This window comes from Ovis aries, chromosome 7 (assembly GCF_016772045.2).
Source record: "Ovis aries strain OAR_USU_Benz2616 breed Rambouillet chromosome 7, ARS-UI_Ramb_v3.0, whole genome shotgun sequence".
In the NCBI taxonomy this organism is placed as follows: Eukaryota; Metazoa; Chordata; class Mammalia; order Artiodactyla; family Bovidae; genus Ovis; species Ovis aries.
In genome coordinates, this window is record NC_056060.1 from 57,468,783 (window position 1) to 57,493,078 (window position 24,296).

The 24,296-nt window shown below is 45.6% G+C and overlaps 1 protein-coding gene across 1 annotated transcript in view; it reads left to right on the plus strand.

Moving 5' to 3' along the window:
• Positions 1-6,803: 6,803 nt before the first annotated feature.
• TNFAIP8L3 (TNF alpha induced protein 8 like 3) overlaps positions 6,804-24,296 on the plus strand; it is a 42,973-nt gene continuing 25,480 nt past the window's right edge. Inside the window, exon 1 of the mRNA XM_027971837.3 lies at positions 6,804-7,050. Within this exon, the coding sequence (XP_027827638.1) occupies positions 6,999-7,050 (52 nt within the window). The 5' untranslated portion in view covers positions 6,804-6,998. The remainder of the gene's footprint in view (positions 7,051-24,296) is intronic.

A 24,296-nucleotide genomic window follows, 5' to 3' on the forward strand; every position in this document is an offset into this window, starting at 1 on the left:
TGGATGGTTAATAAAAATTTATACAGGAGGAGAGAGCCAACATGAAATGAAAAGAGTGCTGATCTCAGGTCAGGAGCCTTGAGTTCTAATCCCAACTCTGAAAATACATTATTTTTAAAAGAATAATGCATGGGACCAGTTACAGGGGGATGGAAGAGCTGAGAAGCCAGAGGGCAGTGCAGCAACCTGGAGTGTTTGTGCTCAGTCATGTCCGACTCTTTGTGACCCCATAGACTGTAGCCCACCAGGCTCCTTTGTCCATAATATTGTCCCAGAAAGAGCAGGTTGCCATTTCCTATTCCAGGGGATCTTCACCACCCAGGGATTAAACCTGCATCTCTTGTGTCTCCTGCTTGGCAGATGGATTGTTTACCACTAACACCATCTGGGGAACCCCAAGGAACCCTAGATATTAGCAACAGCAGGAAGCCACTGCCATCCTGGGCTGGAGGGGAAAAAAGAGAGGATGTGCTATTACTGGAACCCAGAGGCCATGGTGACCTGATGGAAGCTGGAACCGCAGTGGGTCCATTAGCGGGAGCTGGAGCCACAGAAGAGATACAGCAACAGTCCCAGGACTGAAGGATGGAGGGCTGGAGAGAATATCCTGGCTCTTTCTTGCCCTGGCCTCCCGTCTTCTGCCAGTGCTTCACATTGCTAGATCCAGCTAGCAACTAGCTCACATCACAGGACAGCAAATGCAGCCTGCAATGGTCAGCGCTTCCTCCAGCCCATCCTCCTCTCTACAGAGCAGAGAACGTGCAAGGATGGTTCTGAGGACAAGCAGGCCAGGAATGGCCCTAAATACAAATTCTGCTTTCGTGTAACACTGACCCATAGTGTTACAGATCAGCATGCAACTTATAATACTGTGTGTAACTTATAACAGTGTATAACTTATAACACTGATCTCCAGTTCCCTTTTGGCCTAGAGTCTAGGTCTGTACACATCTGAGGACGTCCATCCTGTCATGTCTTGTTTTCTTCCTTTCCCAAGCCTGACATTCAAACTTCCTTATACAGAATACTTCCCAAACCTCCTTCACTGTTCTGGTATCCCTCCTTCTGGGAGCTCCCTGGGATGTGGTACCAGATGTTCACAAGACCCCTGGTGACCCGAACACCAGCTCAGAAACAGAGGACTAATCCTGCCCTTCTTGTAGCACTGCAGCAGTCATCCCACTCATGTGGAATCTACGGACTATCAAGACCCATGTACTTTTTTTCTATGTGATTTCAAGTCTTTCCTGATCTGTCTTAGCAGGGCAACCACACATTTGATAAACACAACCAAATTCATCCTCCAAAGCGCTGGTTTAAAAAGAAGAGGAGGAGGAAGAAAAAGAATAGAGTAGACCAGAGCAAAGAACCGAGCTCTGTGTCACTCCACCGGAGAACTCCCTTCAAGTTAACTCAGAACTATGAATCAAGCCTCACTGGTTGGTGCTGCTCAACCAGTTCTAGATCCACCTACCAGCAAGGCTTCATCAGATTCTTTACTTATATCACAATGTATAATATCCATGGCAGTCAGCTCTCTTCACTTCAAGCACAGAGCACTTAACTAATACTTGCTGCCTTAAAGTTAAATAAAATTATCTTGATTCACCTAATGATACTGTTTAAAGAAAGTTAACATGGTCATCTTAATGGGATATCATAATGAACCCATGTTGGCTGCTGGGGATCACCACTTTCTTCTTTAAACATATATGAACCTACTTGTTCCAGACGTTTTCTAAAGAGTGGCCAAAAAGGCCTATTATGGACCTGTGATTCCTGAAATCTACTCCTTTCTTACTTTAGAAAGCTGGGGCAATATTGCCCGTATACAGTCTTTGGGTACTCTCTTATCTTCCTAAACTGGAGGGATTCTAGTTGCTGCTTGAGTTTCATGGGTCTTGAGACCACCCTTCTCCCCAGTAGGAATAAACTGACCCTTTCCACACAAGGAAGGATCCATGAAGATGGGAAGACATATGGCACAGCAAAATCCATCATTTAGGGTGCCCATATACAAGCCTTGTGGATGGTTATAAGAACAGCTCCAATACAGCACCCTCACATCCTGCAGCCCCCAGACGGAATGCCACAGGGGGCCCAAGATACCATACGTAATCAGGGGGACTCCCAGAGAGGCTGAACCTGTGATCCTGGTCCTTCTGTTTAAAAGGCTTATAAACAGCCCCATAGGAAGCTGAGCCAAAACACAACGGAGATCGGGGCCATGAAGTTTTCCTCCTCATCTCTCTTCCTCTTCTCTCTTTTTCAGCTTCCCTCTCCCTCTGAATCTGTGCTTTAGAGTCACTATCATTGCATTTGCTGCTCAGGAAGCTGTCCTGTAGGCAGCTCATGAGGGCAGAACTAAAAGCCTGGGAGAACAGCCTGAAGCCCAAATGACCAGCCTCTTCCACCCCTGCCTCCCCACAGGGGTCTGGACGTGGATGGGCCTGTGCAGAGGACACAGTGCCCACCAAAAAATGCAGAAAGATGTTTTTTATTCCTCGCCTCAACCCATAAAAATGCCCTCTGAGCTCAATCAATGCTTGATAAATTCAAGAACGAACTCAACTAACCCATCCTCTGCCAAGAGGGATCGTGCTCATTAAAATTCTTGATAACCTTAATGTTTCAGGATAGATACCGCTATTATTTTGTTAGCTATAATTTTCTGTCTTGTTTTTTTCCTCCCAAGAACAATGGAGGCTGCTGAAGGTTGACAGACACTGATTAAAGACATGTGCAAAGATTTGGACAGAAAGATATTCACTCATGCTATTTTAGCAGAAAATTGGAAACAACCTATATGCCCAACAATAGAGGATGTTTAAATACCTATGGTACACCCATATAATAGAATACTGTGCAGCTTTTAAAAATCATGTTGTCAGACAGTAGATGGAGTGATGTTCACCACTGTTAAAAGGAAAAAGCAAGTTACAAAAGCAGACTGCTATACACACAAAGAAGGAAAATTCTCAAAAGATATGCTAATAATTACTGCCACTGGTGGAATTATGAATGGATTTTAAAATCTTCTTTTGCTTGTAAGTTTTTCCCATTTTTTTCTATAGTAATGTGCATTGTTTTTGAAATAAGGCAAAGTGGGATGGGTAACAATAAAAATTATTTTGCTAGCCAGGAAAAAAAATAGGAAAATCCCCCTCTTTCAAGGCTGTCTTCCAGCATCTTGTTCTGCCAGATGGATAGGAAGCAAGCTCAAACCCCACTGGTCCAGCTTGCCCAGAGCCCCACAGAGGTCACCTTGGCTCTGGGCAGAAGCTTCCTTGGTGCCAGCAACCATCTCAAGACGAGTTATTTAAAATGAGGCTGTCCCAGGCAAGATCTGGTTCCAAAGTACCAAGGGCCACTTCAGCCCAAAGAAATGGCAGTTCCAGAACCCTGTGAATTTTCGAAGCAGAACAGCAGCCCTAGCTTGGGAGAGGAACCTCCCTCCCTCTCTTCTCCCGGCTGCCTGCCGAAGGTTGCAGACAGCTCCCTTTCCATCCCACAAGAGGAGACAGGCAGATGAGTCATAGCACTGGCTTGGATTAAAGGAGTATTATCGTGTTAGAAGAAATGGATCTATTTTATTATCTGTTTCTTGTCGCCTTACAAATAAATATGCTTTTCCACCAGACAAAGTTCCTTAAAAAGCCACCAATTTCATTAGCTGAAGCTACGAAATGACCAATATGAGTTAGAAATGTTCATGTCTGAAGAGTAGCCAAGCCAAAAAGATGTAGTGGAAACACTGAGGAAAGTGGTTTAAAAGTCTAGATTCAAGTCTGCAAAGTGAGGCCATTCTTCTAAAAATATACAGAGGAACCACGGAAGTCCTTTCCCCTTTTCTAAGAGCTTTCTCTTTCTTTCTTTTAAAGAAACATACTAGGATTGGTTTGTAAATCTGAGATTCAACACCTCAGATTTCCCCTTTTTTGTTGAGATGATGATCAAGCGATACTATTTTAAGGACTTCCTTCTCTTATACAGATTTTTCCACACTGGGAGGATAGATAAGGTATGTTCCACTAATGTTCCTCATTAAACCCATTTGCGTGCCAGCAGTCATTTCCCTTTGTCTTGCTATCCCATGACAACAGATTGCGTATCATAGGAAATTGGAATGGAGATTTTATTTGGTTTGGATCTCTCTTCTCCATTGTTTAATTCCACATTCAGTTTTTCATTCTACATCTGCCTCCTTTTACAGACATATACTACGATTAAAACCTCGGAGAAGGCAATGGCACCCCACTCCAGTACTCTTGCCTGGAAAATCCCGTGGACAGAGGAGCCTGGTAGGCTGCAGTCCATGGGGTTGCTAAGAATCGGACACCACTGAGCGACTTCACTTTCACTTTCAAGCATTGGAGAAGGAAATGGCAGCCCACTCCAGTGTTCTTGCCTGGAGAATCCCAGGGACAGGGGAGCCTGGTGGGCTGCTGTCTATGGGGTCGCACAGAGTCGGACACGACTGAAGCGACTTAGCAGCGACTACGATTAAATACAGGGATGGCTAAACGAGTTGGTGTTGCTTATTGACGACTCACCTCATAGACTTCTCAGGAGCTCTCTGACCAGCCCTCTCTCTCCCCGGAGTTGCAAAGAGTCAGACATGACTGAGCATACATACACACATACCCTCTGCCCTCAGAATCTTATCTCTGGTCTAAAATGTACTACGTACTCAGTAAAGAGCTGATGACTGACGGATATATCTCTGTTGTTAATTGCACTCCCAGTACTTTGTTTACTGTTGATCAAGTTCCAATAGTGAGTTTCCCTGTTTGCGCTAAGATGTGTAGATGTTTCAGTGATATTTCTGTCTTCAACCCAGATCACTTGTCCATTAAAACAAAGAAAAAGAAAAATTAAAAAAAAATCTTCCACCAAGTGCCAGAAAAGTAGGTCTAGGGGGGCAGAGAAAGTTTCACATTTCCTGTTGCTGAATTTAGGCACGGCCCTTAGAGGAAGCTGGATGACTTTTCAATCCAATATGCTCTGTTCTCTGATGCTATCATCCTTGTTTTTCCTTAGGACTACAAAACCATGATGCCAAACTTTTTTAATGACCCAGCTATTTGTTTTTTGAGTGTCAACTTTTATCCAACTGTTGCTGTGACTTTTTTTCTTTTCACTTAAATTTGTGATTTTAAAATATTTTGTTTTTCTAAATGGGATCCATTAAATCTAAGAATGTTCTTTCCATTTATCAAACATGAACTATGTGCCAGGCATTGGGTACTAACTAGCTTCCACACTCATTATTTCACTCACTCCTTTACAACCACCCTATGAAGGAGATGCCATCGCCTGAGAAAACTAAGGGAGGTTAAGCCATTTGTCCAAGATCTTATGTCTAGCAAGGGTTCTTTAGACCCTTCCAGTGAAATCCATCCAGCTCTTACTAGCTTAAGTCCATGAGTTTTGCCATCCAGAAAACGTTTTCTGAGAACCCAAAGGAGAACTGTATTTGCTCTCTGAAAAGTCCAGACCTCCTCCAAAAGAGGCAGACTCCAGGCAGTCAAGAGGCCAAACTCACTTGTGATGCTACCTTAATGGTCAGTAGAAAGCCCAGACATCAGATCAGATTTCAAGGCCCAACTCACCCACATACTGAGCCTGAGACCATAGGCTCAGAGACTGTTTCCACATCTCAAAACGGAGATAACAGCTTAAGTTATCTTGGAAACTGCCAACTTTCAACCATTTTTGACCTCCAAAACAAAATATTTTTTTCAAATTCCTCACTGGATCGTTGTAGAGGTTAAAACGAGTGCACAGAGGAAACAGTAAATGGCTCTTTTGAGCAGACTTTTCTCTTTCCAATTTCATTTTGCTCGGGTCAGTAAAGTGTGTCCCTGTTCTCTGCCCACACTTTACATGTAGAGAAGCTGGCTTAAGGTTATGTAAGTGTTGGAGCTGACAGTTCAGGAAGAAAATAAGACTGCGTGGATAATCAGGAATTAACAACAAAGGATCCCCTCAGGCCTTAGTGCTCCGTGCATTTCCCCCCAGTTTAGTCTCTTAATTACTAAATCAGTACACAACTGCTTCTTTTTCTCTCTCTCTCTTTTTTAAGTTTTTTTCTTTTAGAAAGTGGAAGGAGGAGGGTATTGAGGAAATTTAGCACTCTGCGTTAAAGTAAAGGTTTTAAAATCCATTCTTGCCCGAGTCTATGCCTGGAAATGGCTTGGCTCCTTGGCCAGCAGGTGGGGGAGTCCTGCCTTGGACGGGAGCTAGGGCTCCAGACCGTGGCCACCCGCACCCACGCCAGAAGAGCCACCAGCGTTAGTTTCACCTGCCGCACGCCGTTTACTTCCTCGCTAGGTGCCAGGCCCTGATCTTGGCCCCTCACACGCATGACTTACATACTCCTCTCACACCATTCGGGACAAAAGGGAACTCTCATTTTCCCCATTTTCCAGGTGAGGAAATAGGCACAGAGAAGCTAAGTCACTCGCCCAAGATTTCCTAACTGTAAAGTCAGACTCGAACCCGGGCAGCCCCAGCATTCCCTCTCGGAACCTCTCCTTTTCCAACTTGGGCAGAGGCGCTTTTTCATTTAAGAATTCTCCAAACTTGGCCACCCGCAAGGGAAGGGGCTCGGCCTCGCCAACTCGCACGACCTAGCCGGGCTCCGCAAGTCCAGGGCTGCGGGTCGCGGGTGGAGGAGCGGCGCCTCCCCCGGGTATTTAACCCCAGTCTGGAGCCCGCGGGCGCCGGACGCTCCTGCTCCTCCCAGCTCGCGCCTCCCCGCCCTCCTCCCGGCTCTCCCGGCGCGCCCCATCCTCCGCCCCGCTCTCGCCTCGCGCACAGGCACCGGCCGGCGGGCGCGGGGAGCGGAGAGCGGGCCGCGCTGGCCTCTTCCGAGCCGCCCCCTACCGCGGCCGCCGCGCATCGCCCGGCCGGAGTGCGACGCGGCTGCCCGAGTCCGGACGCCGGCCCCGGACTCCCCGGGGACGGACGGGCGGCTGTGGACGCCAGCCGGCGGCATGGATTCAGATTCAGGCGAGCAAAGCGAGGGCGAGCCCGGGACCGCCGCAGGTACGAGGGGTCGGGGCAGCGCCCCCAGGAAGACTGGGGCATCGAGGAGGGGAGGCCCGGGAGGGAAATCGCGAGTATTCTCGGAGCTGCCAGGCGGGAGGCCGATCCCCAACAGTCCGATCCTTTCCAGGCCGGGACTGGGACGGCTCTGCGCTCTGACTTTGCTTTGGGGTTTTCTCCCCATTGCATTTGGGCGCTGGAGGGAGCGTAGGTGCGTTTGAGGGTGGCTCTCCGTGCTGCAGGATTGGGTCGTCGGGCCGGGGCAGGGGGTGGGGAGGTATTGGGCCGGGGTTGGGGTGGGGGAGCGGGTGACAAGGTTTGGGAAATCCTGTCCTGTAGTTTGCTGCAGTGAGGGTTGAAACACATCTGCTTTTTGAAATAACTTTCCAAGAGCCGGCCGGTTCCTCGAACTCCGAGCTCCAGGGACGCTGCGGAACAGATGACCGGCTCCGAGGGCGTGACAGGACATTCGGGGAAGAAAATGCCCCCGTGGGTGGCTAGGCAGGACTCAAACCACAGCTCGTGGTTGCGGTTCCCGAGGTTGCTAGATGAGCCGGTGCGGAAGCGTTGGCCCATCACTGCCCTGCACACGCGGAGGAGGTCCCCCACGAAGGGTCCAGGGAGACAGACACGTTGGCGCGCGGGGGCCGAGCTTCGCCTTTAAGGGGCGCAGCCAGCTTTTCACAATCGATAGTTAATCGAAACGATGGGTGGATGCTTACTTAAGAAAAAAATGAATGTCCTCCCCCGCCTCTCCCTGATACTGAGCAACAGGAGGAAGCCACCCACAGCCTTGAGTCGACTTACCGCCGGGCTCTGCCCACCTACCTCCACTGGCCCGCTCCGCCCGCCGCCCACGGGTCCAGGGGCAGAAGACCTATGGTACGCACAGGTACCCGTGGCTTCCCTCGCATCACACCGCCCTGCAGGCTGGCCCTGGCCAGCAGACCTGTGACCTGAGAGCTGGGGTCCTCAGGTACAGATCCGAGGTCCCAGACTAGTCCCCACTCTTCCCAGTTCAGACCAGGGTCCCCAGGGTGGGGACCAAGTGTCAGCAGGCACCGTCGGCCCAGGCGTGCCTGTGGGAAAGGCAGACTCAGGAATCAGGCAGGTCAGCGCCAGAAGCTGTGCCAAAGGCCCTGCATATATTATTCTCCTTCATCCTCACAGCACCTAGCCTGGTGGTTATTATCTCCATATTTCAGAACTGGGTTAGGTGGCTTACCCTTAAATCATAGCCAGGGCCTAGCCAAGGGCGGAGTGACTGCCTTTCTGTTGCACCTCACAGGGCAGCTGTGGTAAATACCTACAGCTGGGTGGGAAGAGAGGAGGATGGCAGAGAAACAAGGTGGCATCGTCAAGATGCCTGTGTGTGAGGACTCCTATCTCTGTGCAAGGGCCACCTGCTTTATGTAGGTATGTGTGGACCTAATTAATAAACATGAGCTCTTCTCCAACCTGTATGTTCCCATGACTATGAAGCACCAAGCTTTTGTTTCACAGGTGGCTTGTGGATCTCTTCCCATCATTTAAAAGTTCCAGTGGGTGTTTGTGTGTATCTAAGTATATCTCTAGAGTTCAGGAGGAGGAGGGGAGGTGGATACATTGACACTGAAACTTTACTCTCTCAAAATCTCAGGAACATGCTCTCCCAGCTCCCACCCTCAGATCTTTTATGTCAGTTGATGGAGAAGGGGAGGATAGGAGGCTTTGAGAAAGAGGAGGGGGAGAGAAGGTGGTGGAGGGGCGGGGGGCCGTAGCAGGAGACACTCAGAAGAGTTGGTACTTGGATGACAGGTGAGGAAAAGAGTTCTGAAGGGTCTGGTTGCTTCTCCCGGCAGCCTGCTCAGCAAGGAATATCCCTGGGGATTCATGTCTGTTTGTGTGGAAGACCGCTACACGGCTAACAGCAGCTGAGCCGTGACTACTGAGGTTGGATGGATCCCATGAAGAAGGGCAGCCAGTTCTGTGAGCTGTCACCATTTGTTTCTGCCTTACCGTTTTCCACAGTCATTTCTTCTTCCTCTGTGTGCTTGAATCTCACAAGTTGAACATTTATTTGAACGTCACAAGCCATTCTGCTAAATGGCATTCAGTCTCACTCATCACTTTCAATCTTAAAGTCTTCGTGACACACCTTCAAAACTAAGTGCTAATTCATCATCTAGCTGTGGCTACATCCTATTGAAAGGAAACTCCTGTTGCAGCTTCAGATGCAGTTTAAATTATCCATAGGGCTGATCACTGTCCCTGTAAGTAACATGACATCCATCTGTGGACCTGTATCTGTGCAAGCTGAGTGGGTTTGTAACTGAGGACAGCAGAGGAAGTGGGGCGTCTTGGAGTATTAATGTGTGTATTTGTGTGTACCCACCTCACAGGGAGCTGAGATGAAGGGCTGCTTCCTCCTCAATGCCCTCTCCTTCCTGAACTTGTAGAAAAGCCCTGCTGTAAGATGGACCGTATTAAAGTTCTGAGTCTGGACTCTGGAATCAGAGAGACCTGGGTCTTAATCTCTACCCTCGTGTGTTCTAAGTTGCTTCAGTTGTGTCTGACTGTTTGTGACCCCATGGACCATATCCCACCAGGCTCCTCTGTCTATGGGATTCCTCAGGCAAGAATACTGGTGTGGGTTGCCATTCCCTTCTCCAGGGGTTCTTCCCAACCCAGAGATCTAACCAGCATCTCTTACATCTCCTGCATTGGCCGGCGGGTTCTTTACCACTAGCACCACCTGATGGGCAAGTTAATTTCCCCATCTGTAAAATGGGGATAACATTTAATAACATGTATAAAACATTTATAACATGTATAAAACAATTAGTATTATTGTCATTATTATTACATTAATGTAATTGCCTGAGAAGATTTGTTTTGAATTTTCTCCTTTTCACTCTGTCTTGTGTATGTGTGTGTGTGTGTGTGTGCGTGTGCACACGTGCACACGCACACACACACGCAGATGTATTTGTTTGGGAGAGGTTATTTTTAAGTTACCCCTTCTCATCCTCATGTTCTAGTTCAAGGCATAAAGAAGGGGTCTTTCAAAACTACTGCTTTCACCATCCATCTCTTCTGGCTTTAGAGAAAGTTGCACAAAGTAGAGAACACCTTATCCAGTCTACCTTCTAACCTGGAGGTTAGCCATTTTTATGCCACTTCCGATAGAAGAGTGGTTAATCCCCACACACACTGGTTCACCTTTTCCCTTCAAGGTAACAGGAGACAGGGGAGATAGTCACTATTCTTCTGTCCATTTTGCCCATCTCATAACCTTCCTGGTCAAAAACTGGCAGAGGAGTGAGGAAATGTCTTTACTGTACCCCTTTCAAGAGCCTTTTCCAAAGATCTCCACAGTATCTGCCGTACTGCTCTCTCATGGAGCAGTGCCTGCATAGGAAGGTCAAAGGGGGAGTGTGGATAAGATTTGTCCCAATCTGCATTTTCTGTTTTTCAAGAAGCACAGGATGGTGCTTCTATGTCATTCTGCTGCCTGCAGCTCTCCTTTGCCTCTCTGTAGTTTTATGGTTCTCTCTATGATTAGGAAAGAGACAGCGTTTATGAAACACTGGATTCTTTCCAGAGACCCAACTTGGCAGTCTCTCCTTTGACAAACCCACCATCCATCTCTCAGAAATCTTAGAGCTTGGTATATTAACTCAGCACTGATTCAGATTCTTTCCTAAGAAGCAACAAGCGAGTAAACATTAGCAGTGCCAGTTTCTTTCCTTTCTGGCTTGTAAAACTGAGATCGTCTACCCCAGCTGAAACAGACAAGCTCCTTCTACCCAGAGCTAGCGCGAAGTAGTCACACTGATGGAGCATCCCTGTGGCTGGGTAGGTGCCACAGAAAAGCATTTCTATGCGATGGAGTTGGGATGTGATAAGGAAACCTCAAGATAATAAAGGAAGTGGGAAAACAGCAGGCTCCTGACTTTGCCCTCCCTGTCTTTCCCATTCCCTAGGTTCTAAGCTTGGTCCAGGAAGACAGAGTGGCAAAGGAGTGGGTAGGATTCAGTAGTTAGCCAAGTGGAGATAAGGTGTTCCAGAAGTCAGACACCATTGAGCAAAGGCACAGATGAACAGGGAAGCAGTTGGAGTGGAGGGCATATACTAAGGTGTGCATGTGTGTGCTAACAGTCGCTTCAGTCATGCCCAACTTTTTGTGACCCCATGGACTATAGCCTGCCAGGCTCCTCATCTGTGGGATTCTCCAGGCAAGAATACTAGACTGGGTTGCCATGCCCTCCTCTGGGATACCAAGGTGTACTGGGAAATAAAGTTAGATGAATGTAGGGAGAGCCACTTACTAGAGGGGGTCTTAATAACTTGGTCCTGGCAGCGCTGAAGAAGCCCCAGCTGAGCTGATAGCAGAGCAGAGATGTCCCTGACTGAGAGCTGTGTTTTCAGAAGCCACGTCTGACAGACATGAAGTAGGGGGATGGCCTAGGCTTGGAGCCTCGGCTACCAGGGTGTGACCACACAGTCAGAGGGGATGGTATCCCTAAGCGAGGCAGAAGAGTAAGGATGAAAATGCCATTTCAGAGAAACAAACAGCAGAAGTTGGTGACAGATTGTACAAAAGCAGTAAAAGGAGAGGGACAGTGCACAGGGACTGGCGTGTTGAGTTGGGCTGAGGCAGGGAAATGCAGGAGACAGACTTCCCCACCCGGCCAGTGCTTCCTTTCTTTCCATCAGATACTTAATAGCGAGGAAAAGACCCCGAAGACAGGAAAGATTGAAGGCAGGAGGAGAAGGGGATGACAGAGGACGGGATGGCTGGATGGCATCATCGACTCAATGGACATGAATTGGAACAAGCTCCGGGAGATGGTGGAGGACAGGGAAGCCTGGCATGCTGCAGTCCATGGGGCAAAGAGTCGGAAATGACTTAGCGAGTGAATAACAACAAAGTTTCACTCAAAGGCACCTCCCCCCACCCACAGTAAATTATGCTGGGACATTGGTTTTGGAGGATCATGGGGTTTTGGAGTTTGTTGATTCTTATTGTTGGGTTATTTGTGGAGGCTATTCAGTAACATTTGTCGCCTGACAAATTAACAGTTGATGGACTGAACAACCAAACAACCATGGGCAAGGACACCACCTGGGGATGATGAACTACTTGGCTATCAGTCACAGTCCCAGGTCTCGTCCTTACTTTGGACACTTTCAGGGGCTTCGGCCCCAACCACACCGTGGGCTGCTGTGAGGATCAGGACCTTGTCCCATGCTTTCATGTTTCCAGGGTTTTACGGACATTATAAATGAATGAGAAATTTGAGGAGCCTCCTGAGAGCTCTGCACTAAAAGGCCAGATGGACAGCCAAAATCCTGTCCTATAAAGTAGGGCTGCCAACGCTTTCCTTCAGTGCTTTGCTTCAGTGTTTTAAGATCACTTGCACTATCTGGGACTCTGTGTTGGAAAGTATAGGGGCATGAAAAGAGATATAAGGATACAGTCCATTCTGACTCTAGGAGGGCTCGGGATCAGATGGGCAGATAGGACACAGGTACTGATGGCCACAGCTTAAGCCAGTACAGGAAGACTCTCACACCATTGCCCTGAGGTTAGATCCTGCCACGTCTCTGTTTATATATTTTCTCTTGACACCAGCCACTTTCCATTGTGTGTTTCACAGTTATTCCTGTACATGTCTCATCTCTGGTATTGGTCTTAGCTCCCTAAGGGTAAAGACTGGGCCTTTTTCCTCTATATCACCTCTCATCAACACCACCTGTGTGCCCTAAACACAGTGGTAGGTTACTGCCTGGCTGGCTGGCTGCTTGGATAGATGGATGGATCTACAAATGCTGTTATAAGTTGGTTCTCCAGGAAGCAGACCCTGAGATGGAGGTTAGCATGCAATGTGTTTACTGGGAGAGGGTCTTGGGATCAATACCTGGGGAAGACAAACAGAGGGGAGGGATGCCAGGCTGGGCAGAGGGAGAAGCTGAGCTGCAGAGCAGGCCCAACAAGTTGAAGGTGGAAAGCCCTACAGAACTGAGTTGAGGTGAGGGACTAGGCTTTTATATCCCCTGACATAATGATCAGTCGTTAGATGCAGGCCATCCCTGCATCTTGAACAAACCTGCCCCTTCAGCTGAGAGCTGTCTGCAGGCAGCACTTCCAGCAGCTGTGGAGCACTAGGCCTTTCATTCCTGAAGGGGGACCTGGAACGTACACCATGGCATCTACCACGGGTGGCCTCCACAGTTCTCCAGGAAAGTTTCATGAGGGGTGGCAGCCCTGCCTATGGGCAGCTATGAACATTATCTGGACCTAATTAGAGCAATTTAGATAGCCAGATGAAATTAGCCATTCTAGATCTCACAGATCTGCACCCAGCTGTTCAACCCATACAACCCAATAGATATTGGTTCATCATCTGTTTTGTGTTCAGTATGTGGGGGGTACTATGGTAGCAGACAGAAATGGTATTAGGGACCTCCCTGGTGGTCCAGTGGTTAAAACTCCACTTTCCAATGGAGGAAGTGTGGGTTAGATCCCTGGTAGGGGAACTAAGATCCATCCCACATGTCGTAGGGTGTGGCCAAAAATCAAATAAAATGTTTTTTTTTTCTTTTTTAAAAAAGAAATGGAATTAGATGTGGCCCTGCCCTCTAGAGGCTTGCACCCATAGGGAGAGAAAATGCCTACCCAAAATGAATCTGTAAAATTGACAGCATCAGCAATAAATAGTGGAGGATTCAGGGACTTCCCTGGTGGTCTCGTAGCTAAGACTGCATTCCCAATGCAGGAGGCCTAGATTCAATCCCTGGTTGGGGAACTAGATCCTACATGCCGCAACTAAGACCCAGTGCAGCCAAATAAATTAGTTGAAATAAATTTGTTAAATAGTGTCAGGTTTGGAGCATGGGGCATAATGGTCTGGGGTTCTGGGGGAAGGCCTCATGGTGGAGATGGGCCTTGAGGACAGCCCTGAAGGAGTGAAAGATTTCGACGGGGAAGAGAATGAGCCAAGGGACTCAGAGAAGAAGGGACAGACAGGAGTCCATGGGAAGCCTGGCGCAGCCCAGGGGGCCCCCTTAGAGGGCTAAAAGGAAGAGAGGGTGGACATATTTAGAATGTCAAATTGGGTATTGTGGTAGTTGTGGCCAATGTGTAAATTTCTGGAGATGGAGACAGAATGTGTATGTGTATGTAAATATAAAGCTATTTTCTACATTATTTTTCCCTAAAAATATGGCACCTGCTTTTTTATTTGTCAGCAAAACCAAATTATAGTTACACTTTCCATTAGCACTTTTCTTTAATTGGTTCATTTTCCTCCAGAGTTACCATTGGCTCCCATCTGAATTCACATGTAAATCTCTGTAAAGACACTATATACATAATTTTGTTTTGTTTTTCAGTCACTTGGCTTCCAACTCTTACTGTAAAATGCTGTGTAGGTGGGTGTTTGGGCTGTACTGTGTACAAGTATAGATATGAAGGCTTGAGAAGAAGAATTTAGCAGATAAGTTCTCTTGAGATAGCCCAGTCTAAGAAAACATAAAGAGTAGTGAGAACCCTTTTCCCCAGCATATATTATCACATGCCCCCAAAACATATTTTTTATACATCAGAAGTGCTCTTTTTAGGCAACTGCATAGGACAAATTCTGAAACTGCCTTAGAACAGTCTTCATGTTCATATTGGATTTCCTAAACATCATTGCCTAGGAGTAAAATTGAGATTGTTCATGGAAAATCTAGTGTGCAGACTATAAAAATGGAATGCTTGGCCTCAAACAAAGTGCTAGACACACCCTAATAGAAACCAGTATTTTGTAATTCAGTTCTCCAGGAAAAAAAAAAAGAGAGAGACATTGGTGGTATCCAAATGCTGGTTTAAACAGCTGAAAAACCACAGGAGCAGCCACTAGTTTCTAGATTGTCTTCTTGAAAGTAAAATATGCTTTCTGAGAAACTTTTCTAGCCTGAAAAGGAAGTATTTTGGTGATACACAGCTTTATGGAAAGTCACAGTTAATGTTTTTATGGTGGAGGCATCCAGGGTCATGTGCGGGACGAAATTCTGTAAAGGGTTGTTCTGGTGAGCACACACATCCCGCATTCCTAATTTGGGGCGTGAGGGTTATGCTAGGAAGATATAACCAGATTTTTGGGGAATAATATGGGAGGGAAGTGAAGGGGGCTATCTGCCTGGCAGGCCTCTGCAGCAGCTCTTCCCTACCCCACTTGAGTCTGGTTCCTTGGTTTGCTTGGAATGACATTAAGAAAGTCAGGGAGAGAAGACTGGGGTCCAGGTCACAGGGAAGAGAAAGTAGATTTAAGAAGTTGTGGCATATACCAAACAAGATGAGAAATGGTCTTTGCCAGCCAGAGTCCAGTCCCAGAGGGCTGGTACTGAATGTAAAATAATAGTGATGTTTTGAGTTTGTACTTAATTTTATATTATTTAAGTACATACAACGTATTTGAGACCAGGTTAACTATTTATATGGTATTTAAGACTTACACAGGCCTTATAGGTTAGGTACTATAAATAGCCCCATTGTATAGGCCAGGAAACTGAGGCACAGAGAGGTTAAGTAACTTGCTCAGGGATGTTCAGTTTCTCAGTGGATATAAAGCCAGTCTAAACTCCAAACACGGTGCTCTTTACCAGGTAAACTCTGTTGTTAGATCAGTAGATGCCACCAAGCTCCTTTACATCCGCCACCAGCTCCCACAGCGCCCTTGGACTATAAGGTTCCTTCTTCAGGCTCCTACTGGTAGCTTAGGACATTCTACCTCCAGAAGGCCCTGTTCAAGCTGCAGACATTTCCTGCAGTGGCCCAATAATACATGGGCAAGGAGGGGCTGTCATGGGTTCCAAAACAGGAGCTAGTAGGAGTTGGTTTAGGAGGGAAGAAGAGGAGAGCAGCACAAAGCAGCTCTCAGGGAGAGAAGGTCCTGGAAGGACCCTGCAGCCATGTATACGTCTAGGGTCCTGGCAACGTGGTGGAGGAGGAGATGGAGAGGAGAGGGGGTTGAAAAGCAGCATCAAGAGAGGTGCCAAACAAGTATTGCCTCTATCAGAGTGCACTTAGGCATTTTTTCCACTCCAGTATTTAGAATCATTCTAGATATAGAATCATCAGGACATGGTGACCAGTTGGGCTCAAGGGCAAGAGAAAACTCGAAGTTGAGACTATAGCACAATAACGAGACACTGAGCTGAACAACTTGGGTTTGGGTTTCTTACTTACTGCCTTTCAGTAGCATTATTTTCCAACCAAAGGAATGCAAGCTCATGATAGAATATGCAAAAACAGTACAAAGAAGAAAATGAGATTGAGTCCCAAGAATAGATGGGCTTTTCCAAAAGAGTGTAGTCCAAAAGCCATCCTGAAAAATGCAAGAGACCTTTATTTAGGGAGGAAGGAAGTTTTGTAAGAAAACAAGAGCCCCACTTCTGAAATGTTTAGTAAGAACATTGGCTACACTGCCAGACAGCATCAGCACCAGAGCTGGAAGCCAGATATTCTGGCTCTATTGTCCCCAAACATATGTAATTTTAAAAAAGGATCAGAGTAATTCTGGGTGTTGGGATATCAAAAGGACCACTCCCATGTTTCCTTTTGACACCGTCCACTGTGTTCTTGCCATCCCCTTCCCCTTTTCCTCTCCTGAGCTTTCTCCCTCCCAGCACAGCTGCCCAGAAGTCAGACACCACAGGCCCACACCAGGCCCTTCCCATGTACAGGGCCCTCTTCACCAGTCAGGAGAGCCCTACATGGAGCCCTTAGAATATTTTTACATTTTTTTTAATACCCAAGAATAATTTAGTATGTTTTATAGATGCATGGTGACAATTGCAAAGGTTAATTTACTTTGAGTTTAATAACTTCCAGCTTCGGGAATAGATTTATTCATTTCTAGTTCTCCAAATATGCTTTTACTCTTTGTTTAGATTGATCTTTTACTTTATAAGGAAAGAGGAAAATTTGTTCACCTGTGTTAGCCTTTCTCTCACCCTTAAGATTTAATTCATTGATTCAATCTCAGTCAAACAAAGCAGACAGAGCTAAGTTAATACAGTCAACTTTTAGCAGCCCAGAGCAGTACATGGTGGGAATTAAATGTAAATTTTCTTGACTCTTTTTTAATTTTGGTTTCTCTGATCGTATGTAATCCTGATTTTTCCTGTTGTTGTTGTTCAGTTGCCCAGTCGTGTCCAATTGTTTGAGACCCCATGGACTGCAGCATGCCAGGCCTCCCTGTCCCTCACCATCTCCTGAAGTTTGCCCAAGTTCATGTCCATTGCATCGGTGATGCCATCCAGCCACCTCATCCTCTGATGCCCTCTTCTCCTTCTACCTTCAATCTTTCCCAGCATCAGAGACTTTTGCAATGAGTCCACTGTTCACATCAGATCACCAAAATACTGGAGCTTCAGCTTCAGAATCAGTCCTTCCAATGAGTATTCAGGGTTGATTTCCCTTAAGATTGGCTGGTTTGATCTCCTTGCTGTCCAAGAGACTTTCAGGAGTCTTCTCTGGCACCACAGTTCAAAGGCATCAATATTTTGGCATTCTGCCTTCTTTACAGTCCAGCTCTCACAGCTGTACATGACCACTGGGAAGACCACAGCCTTGACTCTATGGACCTTGCTTTTCAACACACTGTCTAGGTTTGTCATAGCTTTCCTGCCAAGAAGCAATCATCTTCTGATTTCATGTGTGCAGTCACCATCCACAGTGATTTTAGAGCCCAAGAATAGGAAATGGAGCTGGATGCAATGATCTTATCTTTTAATGTTTAGTTTTAAGCTGGCTCTTTCACTCTCCTCCTTCACCCTCATCAAGAGTCTCTTTAGTTCCTCTTTGCTTTCTGCCATTACACTGGCATCATCTGCATATCTGAGGTTGTTGATGTTTCTCCCACCTATCTTCATTCCAGCTTGTAACTCATCCAACCTGGCATTTATCATGATGTGCTCAGTGTATAGGTTAAACAAACAGGGTGACAGCAGACAGCCCTGTCATACTTCTTTCTTGATCTTGAACCAATCAGTTGTTTCATGCAGGATTCTAACTGTTGCTTCTTGACCTGCATACGGATTCCTCAGGAGACAGGTAAGATGATCTGGTATTCACATTTCTTTAAGAGCTTTCCACAGTTTGTTATGATCCACACAGTCAAAGGCTTTAGTGTAGTGAATGAAACAGAGGTAGATGTTTTTCTGGAATTCCCTTGCTTTCTCTATGATCCAGCGAACGTTGGCAGTTTGATCTCTGGTTCCTCTTCCACTTCCTTTTCCCTGTATCCCTCCTCAATTTCCCCTTCTGCCATCCCTCATTAATACTTTTTTTATACCTGTGTCTCCTAAGGCTTTGCTCTTGGCCTTGTTCTTTTCTAACAATACACTTTCATTTGGAAAAGCCTGCCCACTTTTCATTCGGAAAGTGGAAAAGTGAAGTCACTCAGTCGTGTCCAACTCTTTGTGACTGTCCATGGGATTTTCCAGGCAAGAGTACTGGAGGGGGTTGCCATTTCCTTCTCCAGGGGATCTCCCCAACTCAGGGATTGAACCCCTGAGTTCAATTGAATCCCTGATTCAACCCCTGAGTCCGCGTTGCAGGCGGACGCTTTACCCTCTAAGCCACCAGGGAAGCCCTTTTTCATTTGGAAAAGCCCTCCCATTTTTCCAGCATGAAGCTAAAGGTTCCCAAAGCTGTGGTCTAACCTGGTCCTCTCTCCAGAGCAAGAATCATGCCCTTCAAAGTCATCTGGGCTTCATCTCCTTCCTGTCCAGGAGATACCCCAAGGCAGCACAGCTGTACCTGGACTGTTACCTTTCCATCACCTTCTCTCAGCCCTTCTGGTGGCCTCACCAGCCACCAAGTCATTCAAAATTAAACTGTGAAGTCATAAGAAGAATGAAATCTCCTATACACATGCTCTCATAGCAAAATCAGGAAATGGAGAAAGCAGGCATTATTCTCAGTTTATAGATAAAGAAACACATCCACAGAGATTATTTACCCCAGATCACAAAATAAGTGGTAGATTTCCACTATTTAAAGCTACATCCCCCTCCCCCCCCAAGAAAAAAATGGGAGGGGCAGAAACAAATCTAAATGTTCAACCTAAAAATATATAAGCCCAGACTTTGGAGTCACATATGACCTTGAAGCACTGCCTAGAAACATTTCAGAATCTGTTTCCTCACATCCCTGGGGTGGCCAGCAGGTTCCATGTGTGCTCAGTTGCTCAGTCATATCCAACTCTTTGCAACCCTATAGACTGTAGCCCGCCAGGCTCCTCTATCCATGGAATTTTCCAGGCAAGAATACTGGAGTAGGTTGCCATTTCCTCCTCCAGGGGATCTTCCTGATCCAGGAATTGAACTGGAGTCTCCTGCCTTTCCTGCATTGCAGGCAGATTCTCTACTACTGAGTCACCTGGGAAGCCCCATTCAACCCAAGCATGTATTTACCTATTTACCTGAATATTATTCAGCTGTTAAGGAAAATTAATTTGGAAAAAATATAGATGTTTGTACTATAATATATGGAGAAAGCTTGATAATCTATGATCATAATTTTGCTATATACATACATGTACACATATATACATGTATATTTATTTATACATGTACACCCATACACCTATACGTACATATCAATCCATCCCTTTTTAAAAATTTGTATTGAAATATAGTTGATTTACAATGTCCTGTTTAATTTCTGCTATACAGCAAAATGGCTTTGTTATACATATACGTATATATATTATTTTTCATCCTTTTTCATTATAGTTTATTACAGGATATTGAATATAGTTCCCTGTGCTATAGAGTAGGACCTTGTTGTCCATCCATCCTGTATATAATGATTTGCATCTGCTAATCTCAAAATCCCAATCCATCCCTCTCCCCCCTCCTCCTTGGCAACCACAGTTCTATTCTCTATGTCTGTGAGTCTGTTTTTGTTTCATAGGTCACATACCCCTTTTTTTTAATAGAGAGAAGGGGAAGAAACTCTCCCTCCATTCACATTCATGAACTATTTTTTTAAAATCCTGGAACAGAATTAACCACTCTGTATGATAAGTTTGTAGGCAATTTTAATTTCCATCTTTTTTGCTTTCCTTCCATACTAAATGAGAATGTATAGCTTTCAGCAGATTTTTATTTTGAAAACCACCCCAAATGAGATCCAGTGGACTTGTCCACTGCTCATCCTTCTGACTTTCTTGCAGGTTTGTCACAGGTCCCTCTGTTTTCTTCCTTGACACTCATTCTTCCCTCTGTTCCCCATGATCCTCTTCCCCATCAGACCAGGCCTCCATGGGTTCTTTTCATGGGCTCCTAGTGGCTCACTGGTGGGGGCAATTCTGGACTTCTCTCCTCAGCCCCCTTCCTACTTGCCCACTGCCCTGGCTTCAGCTCTGCACCTCCACCTTATCACACCCTCCCTTCTGAGCCCACCTGGCCTGCGCCCCCATGCCAGGTATGGGAAGCATGAAGAGTCAGGGTAGATAACGAGCTTATAGATTTGAGGCCAAGGACCTTGCAAGCCAAATGGACCTGCTGGGTGAGCTTGCTGACTCAGCCATTTTGGCTCTAGACTGTGGCCTTGCTGTTGCTTGATGACCAGCAGTGTGTGCATCCTCTATCCCTAACCCTACTCCTTCCCGACCCCCATCCCAAACATGAGTGACTTTCAGTTTCCACTTGTTCATCCTCACATTGATTTTGTCTTTACTACTTTTACGATTTGAAAAAAAGAAGAGGCATTTAAAATTCTGTTTTAACAGGATTATTAGCTTTTCGGAGATATTAGTCTTCCACCCCTAAGTTTGATCTGTCTTTCCAAAAAAGTTCATTATTGAAATGCTGTTGTTGATGTTTAGTCGCTCAGTCATGTCCAACTCTTTGTGGCCCCGTGGACTACAGCTCACCAGGCTCCTCTGTCCACAGGATTTCCCAGGCAAGAATACTAGAATGGGTTGCCATTCCCATCTCTTGGGGATCTTCCCAACCCAGGGATTGAAATCCACATTTCCTGCATTGGCAGGCAGATTCTGTACCACTGAGCTACCTGGGAAGCCCATTGAAAAGTTAATATGATATTAAGTATTATATGTATCTATTTCTGAAGGAATTAGAAATCATTGAGGTCTTGTAATAACCTATAATGGAAAAGAATCTGGAAAAGAATCTACACAACTGAATCACTTTGCTGAACACTTGAAACTAACATAACACTGTAAATTAACTATACTTTAATAAAAGAAAAAGAAGAAATGTATTGGATTTCATTTGTATCTTGGAGCTGAAAATAAGAGATATCATGGCCCCAGTATTATTTGCTGCCCCCCATTTCCATCTTATTTTACTCTAGTCCATCAAATAGGGATAGCCCAGTCAGGAAACTCATAGGAAACAAAGGTGTTCACCCTTTAGACTCACATTAATTAGAGTTTTTTAACCTAGTTTTAAATTAGCCCCATTCACCCTTAATAACCGATATTCCCCATCAGCTAGGATTTTGTCTATATTTACTTTCTTGACTTATACTATAAAATATGATTATTTTATGAGGTCACAAAGAGTTGGACACAGCTGAGTGACTGAACTGAATTTATATTGATACTGATGATTATTTTACTCATTCTCAGATATAAAAACATATAGTAACTAAGCATTTTTACCCTGCCAGAAAAGTTCCTCCTTCCATTAAAAAAATCACTTTCTTAATCTTTAAGTGGAAAGCAGTATCAGTTTCCTTATTGAAAAGCCATATCTTATTAATTGCAAATGGGGGAATATGACGACTGTGGATTTTAAAGGAGAGATCAGAGAATATGAGAGGAAGAATAATAGAGATAGGAGTACATTCCTAGAGGAAGCAGGTGTTTATGTCAAGAGTGATGGTTGGTACATCCTAAGACCAGCAGGTTCTATAAGCACCCAAGCAGGATCTCTAGAGACTATCACCTGTCTTTCCCTTCACCCTAGGAGGGAAGTCAGTGATGAGCTGGCACTCACTCGTGAGTAAAGAAGTTTGGATCCAACCATTCTTGGTTTTCTTTATTTCATTTTTATTAGAAAAAAAAAAAAAAACAACAACCAAAAAAAACCCTCTCCACATAAATTAGCTCTTCGGGGCTTCCTGGTGGCTTAGTAGTAAGGAATCTCCCTGCCATGCAGGAGACACAGGTTTGATACCTGATCCAGGGAGATCCCACATGCCTTAAAAACAACTAAGCTCGTGCACCACAAACTACTGAGCCTGTGCTCTAGAGCTTGGGAGCCACATCTACTGAAGCACAAGCACCCTAGAGCCCATGCTCCAAAGCAAGAGAAGTCACCACAATGAGAAGCCTGCAAGCGGCAACTACAGAGTAGGAGAGAAAAGCCCACACAGCCATGAAGACTCAGCACAGCCAAAAATAGATAAATTCAAGCCAAAAATAAAATTACTTTTAAAAATAGCTTTGCTAGAGATCTAATTGCCAACATCCGCTGGATCATGGAAAAAGCAAGAGAGTTCCAGAAAACATCTATTTCTGCTTTATTGACTATGCCAAAGCCTTTGACTGTGTGGATCACAATAAACTGTGGACAATTCTGAAAGATATGAGAATACCAGACCACCTAACCTGCCTCTTGAGAAATCTGTATGCAGGTCAGGAAGCAACAGTTAGAACTGGACATGGAACAACAGACTGGTTCCAAATAGGAAAAGGAGTACATCAAGGCTGTATATTGTCACCTTGCTTATTTAACTTATATGCAGAGTACATCATGAGAAACGCTGGACTGGAAGAAACACAAGCTGGAATCAAGATTGCCGGGAGAAATATCAATAACCTCAGATATGCAGATGACACCACCCTTATGGCAGAAAGTGAAGAGGAACTAAAAAGCCTCTTGATGAAAGTGAAAGAGGAGAGTGAAAAAGTTGGCTTAAAGCTCAACATTCAGAAAACGAAGATCATGGCATCTGGTCTCATCACTTCATGGGAAATAGATGGGGAAACAGTAGAAACAGTGTCAGACTTTATTTTGGGGGGCTCCAAAATCACTGAAGATAGTGATTGCAGCCATGAAATTAAAAGACGCATACTCCTTGGAAGGAAAGTTATGACCAACCTAGATATTCAAAAGCAGAGACATTACTTTGCCAACAAAGGTCCGTCTAGTCAAGGCTATGCTTTTTCCAGTAGTCATGTATGGATGTGAGAGTTGGACTGTGAAGAAGGCTGAGCACTGAAGAATTGATGCGTTTGAACTATGGTGTTGGAGAAGACTCTTGAGAGTCCCTTGGACTGCAAGGAGATCCAACCAGTCCATTCTGAAGGAGATCAACCCTGGGATTTCTTTGGAAGGAATGATGCTAAAGCTGAAGCTCCAGTACTTTGGGCACCTCATGCGAAGAGTTGACTCATTGGAAAAGACTCTGATGCTGGGAGGGACTGGGGGCAGAAGGAGAAGGGGACGACCCAGGATGAGATGGCTGGATGGCATCACTGACTCGATGGACGTGAGTCTGAGTGAGCTCCGGGAGATGGTGATGGACAGGGAGGCCTGGTGTGCTGCGATTCATGGGGTCGCAAAGAGTCAGACATGACTGAGTGACTGAACTGAACTGAACTGATTGTTACAACCCAATGAGAGTGGCTGAGGTCTGAGCCAAGTCTGAAGAGGGGTGAAGGTCAGTGGTTACTAGGGTCTGAGACTGTCATATCAGCAGAATAAAGACCAGGGGTGAGGACTAAGCACAGCTGGTCAGGTGGCAGGGAAGCCAGAGGGGCCATAGGCCTGACCGATTCTCTTTTTTTTTTACTTTTTATTTTGTATTGGAGTATAGCTGATTAGTAGTGTTGTGATAGTTTCAGGTGAACAACGGAGGGACTCAGCTATATATATACATGTATCCATTCTCCCCACAGACGCCCCTCCCTTCCAGGCTGCCACATAACATTGAGCAGAGTTCCATGTGCTATACAGTAGGACCTTGTTGGTTATCCATTTTAAATATAGCAGTGTGTACATTGTCCATCCCAAATGCCGTAACTATCCCTTCCTCTCAGCCTTCCTCCCAGCAACCATAAATTTGTTCTCAAAGTCTGTGAGTCTCTTTCTGTTTTATAAGTAAGTGCATTTGTATTCCTTTTTATATAAAGGATGTCATATATCTCCTTCTTTGTCTGATTTACTTCATTCAGTGTAACACTCACTAGGTCCATCCACATGGCTGCAAATGACATTATTTCATTCTCTTT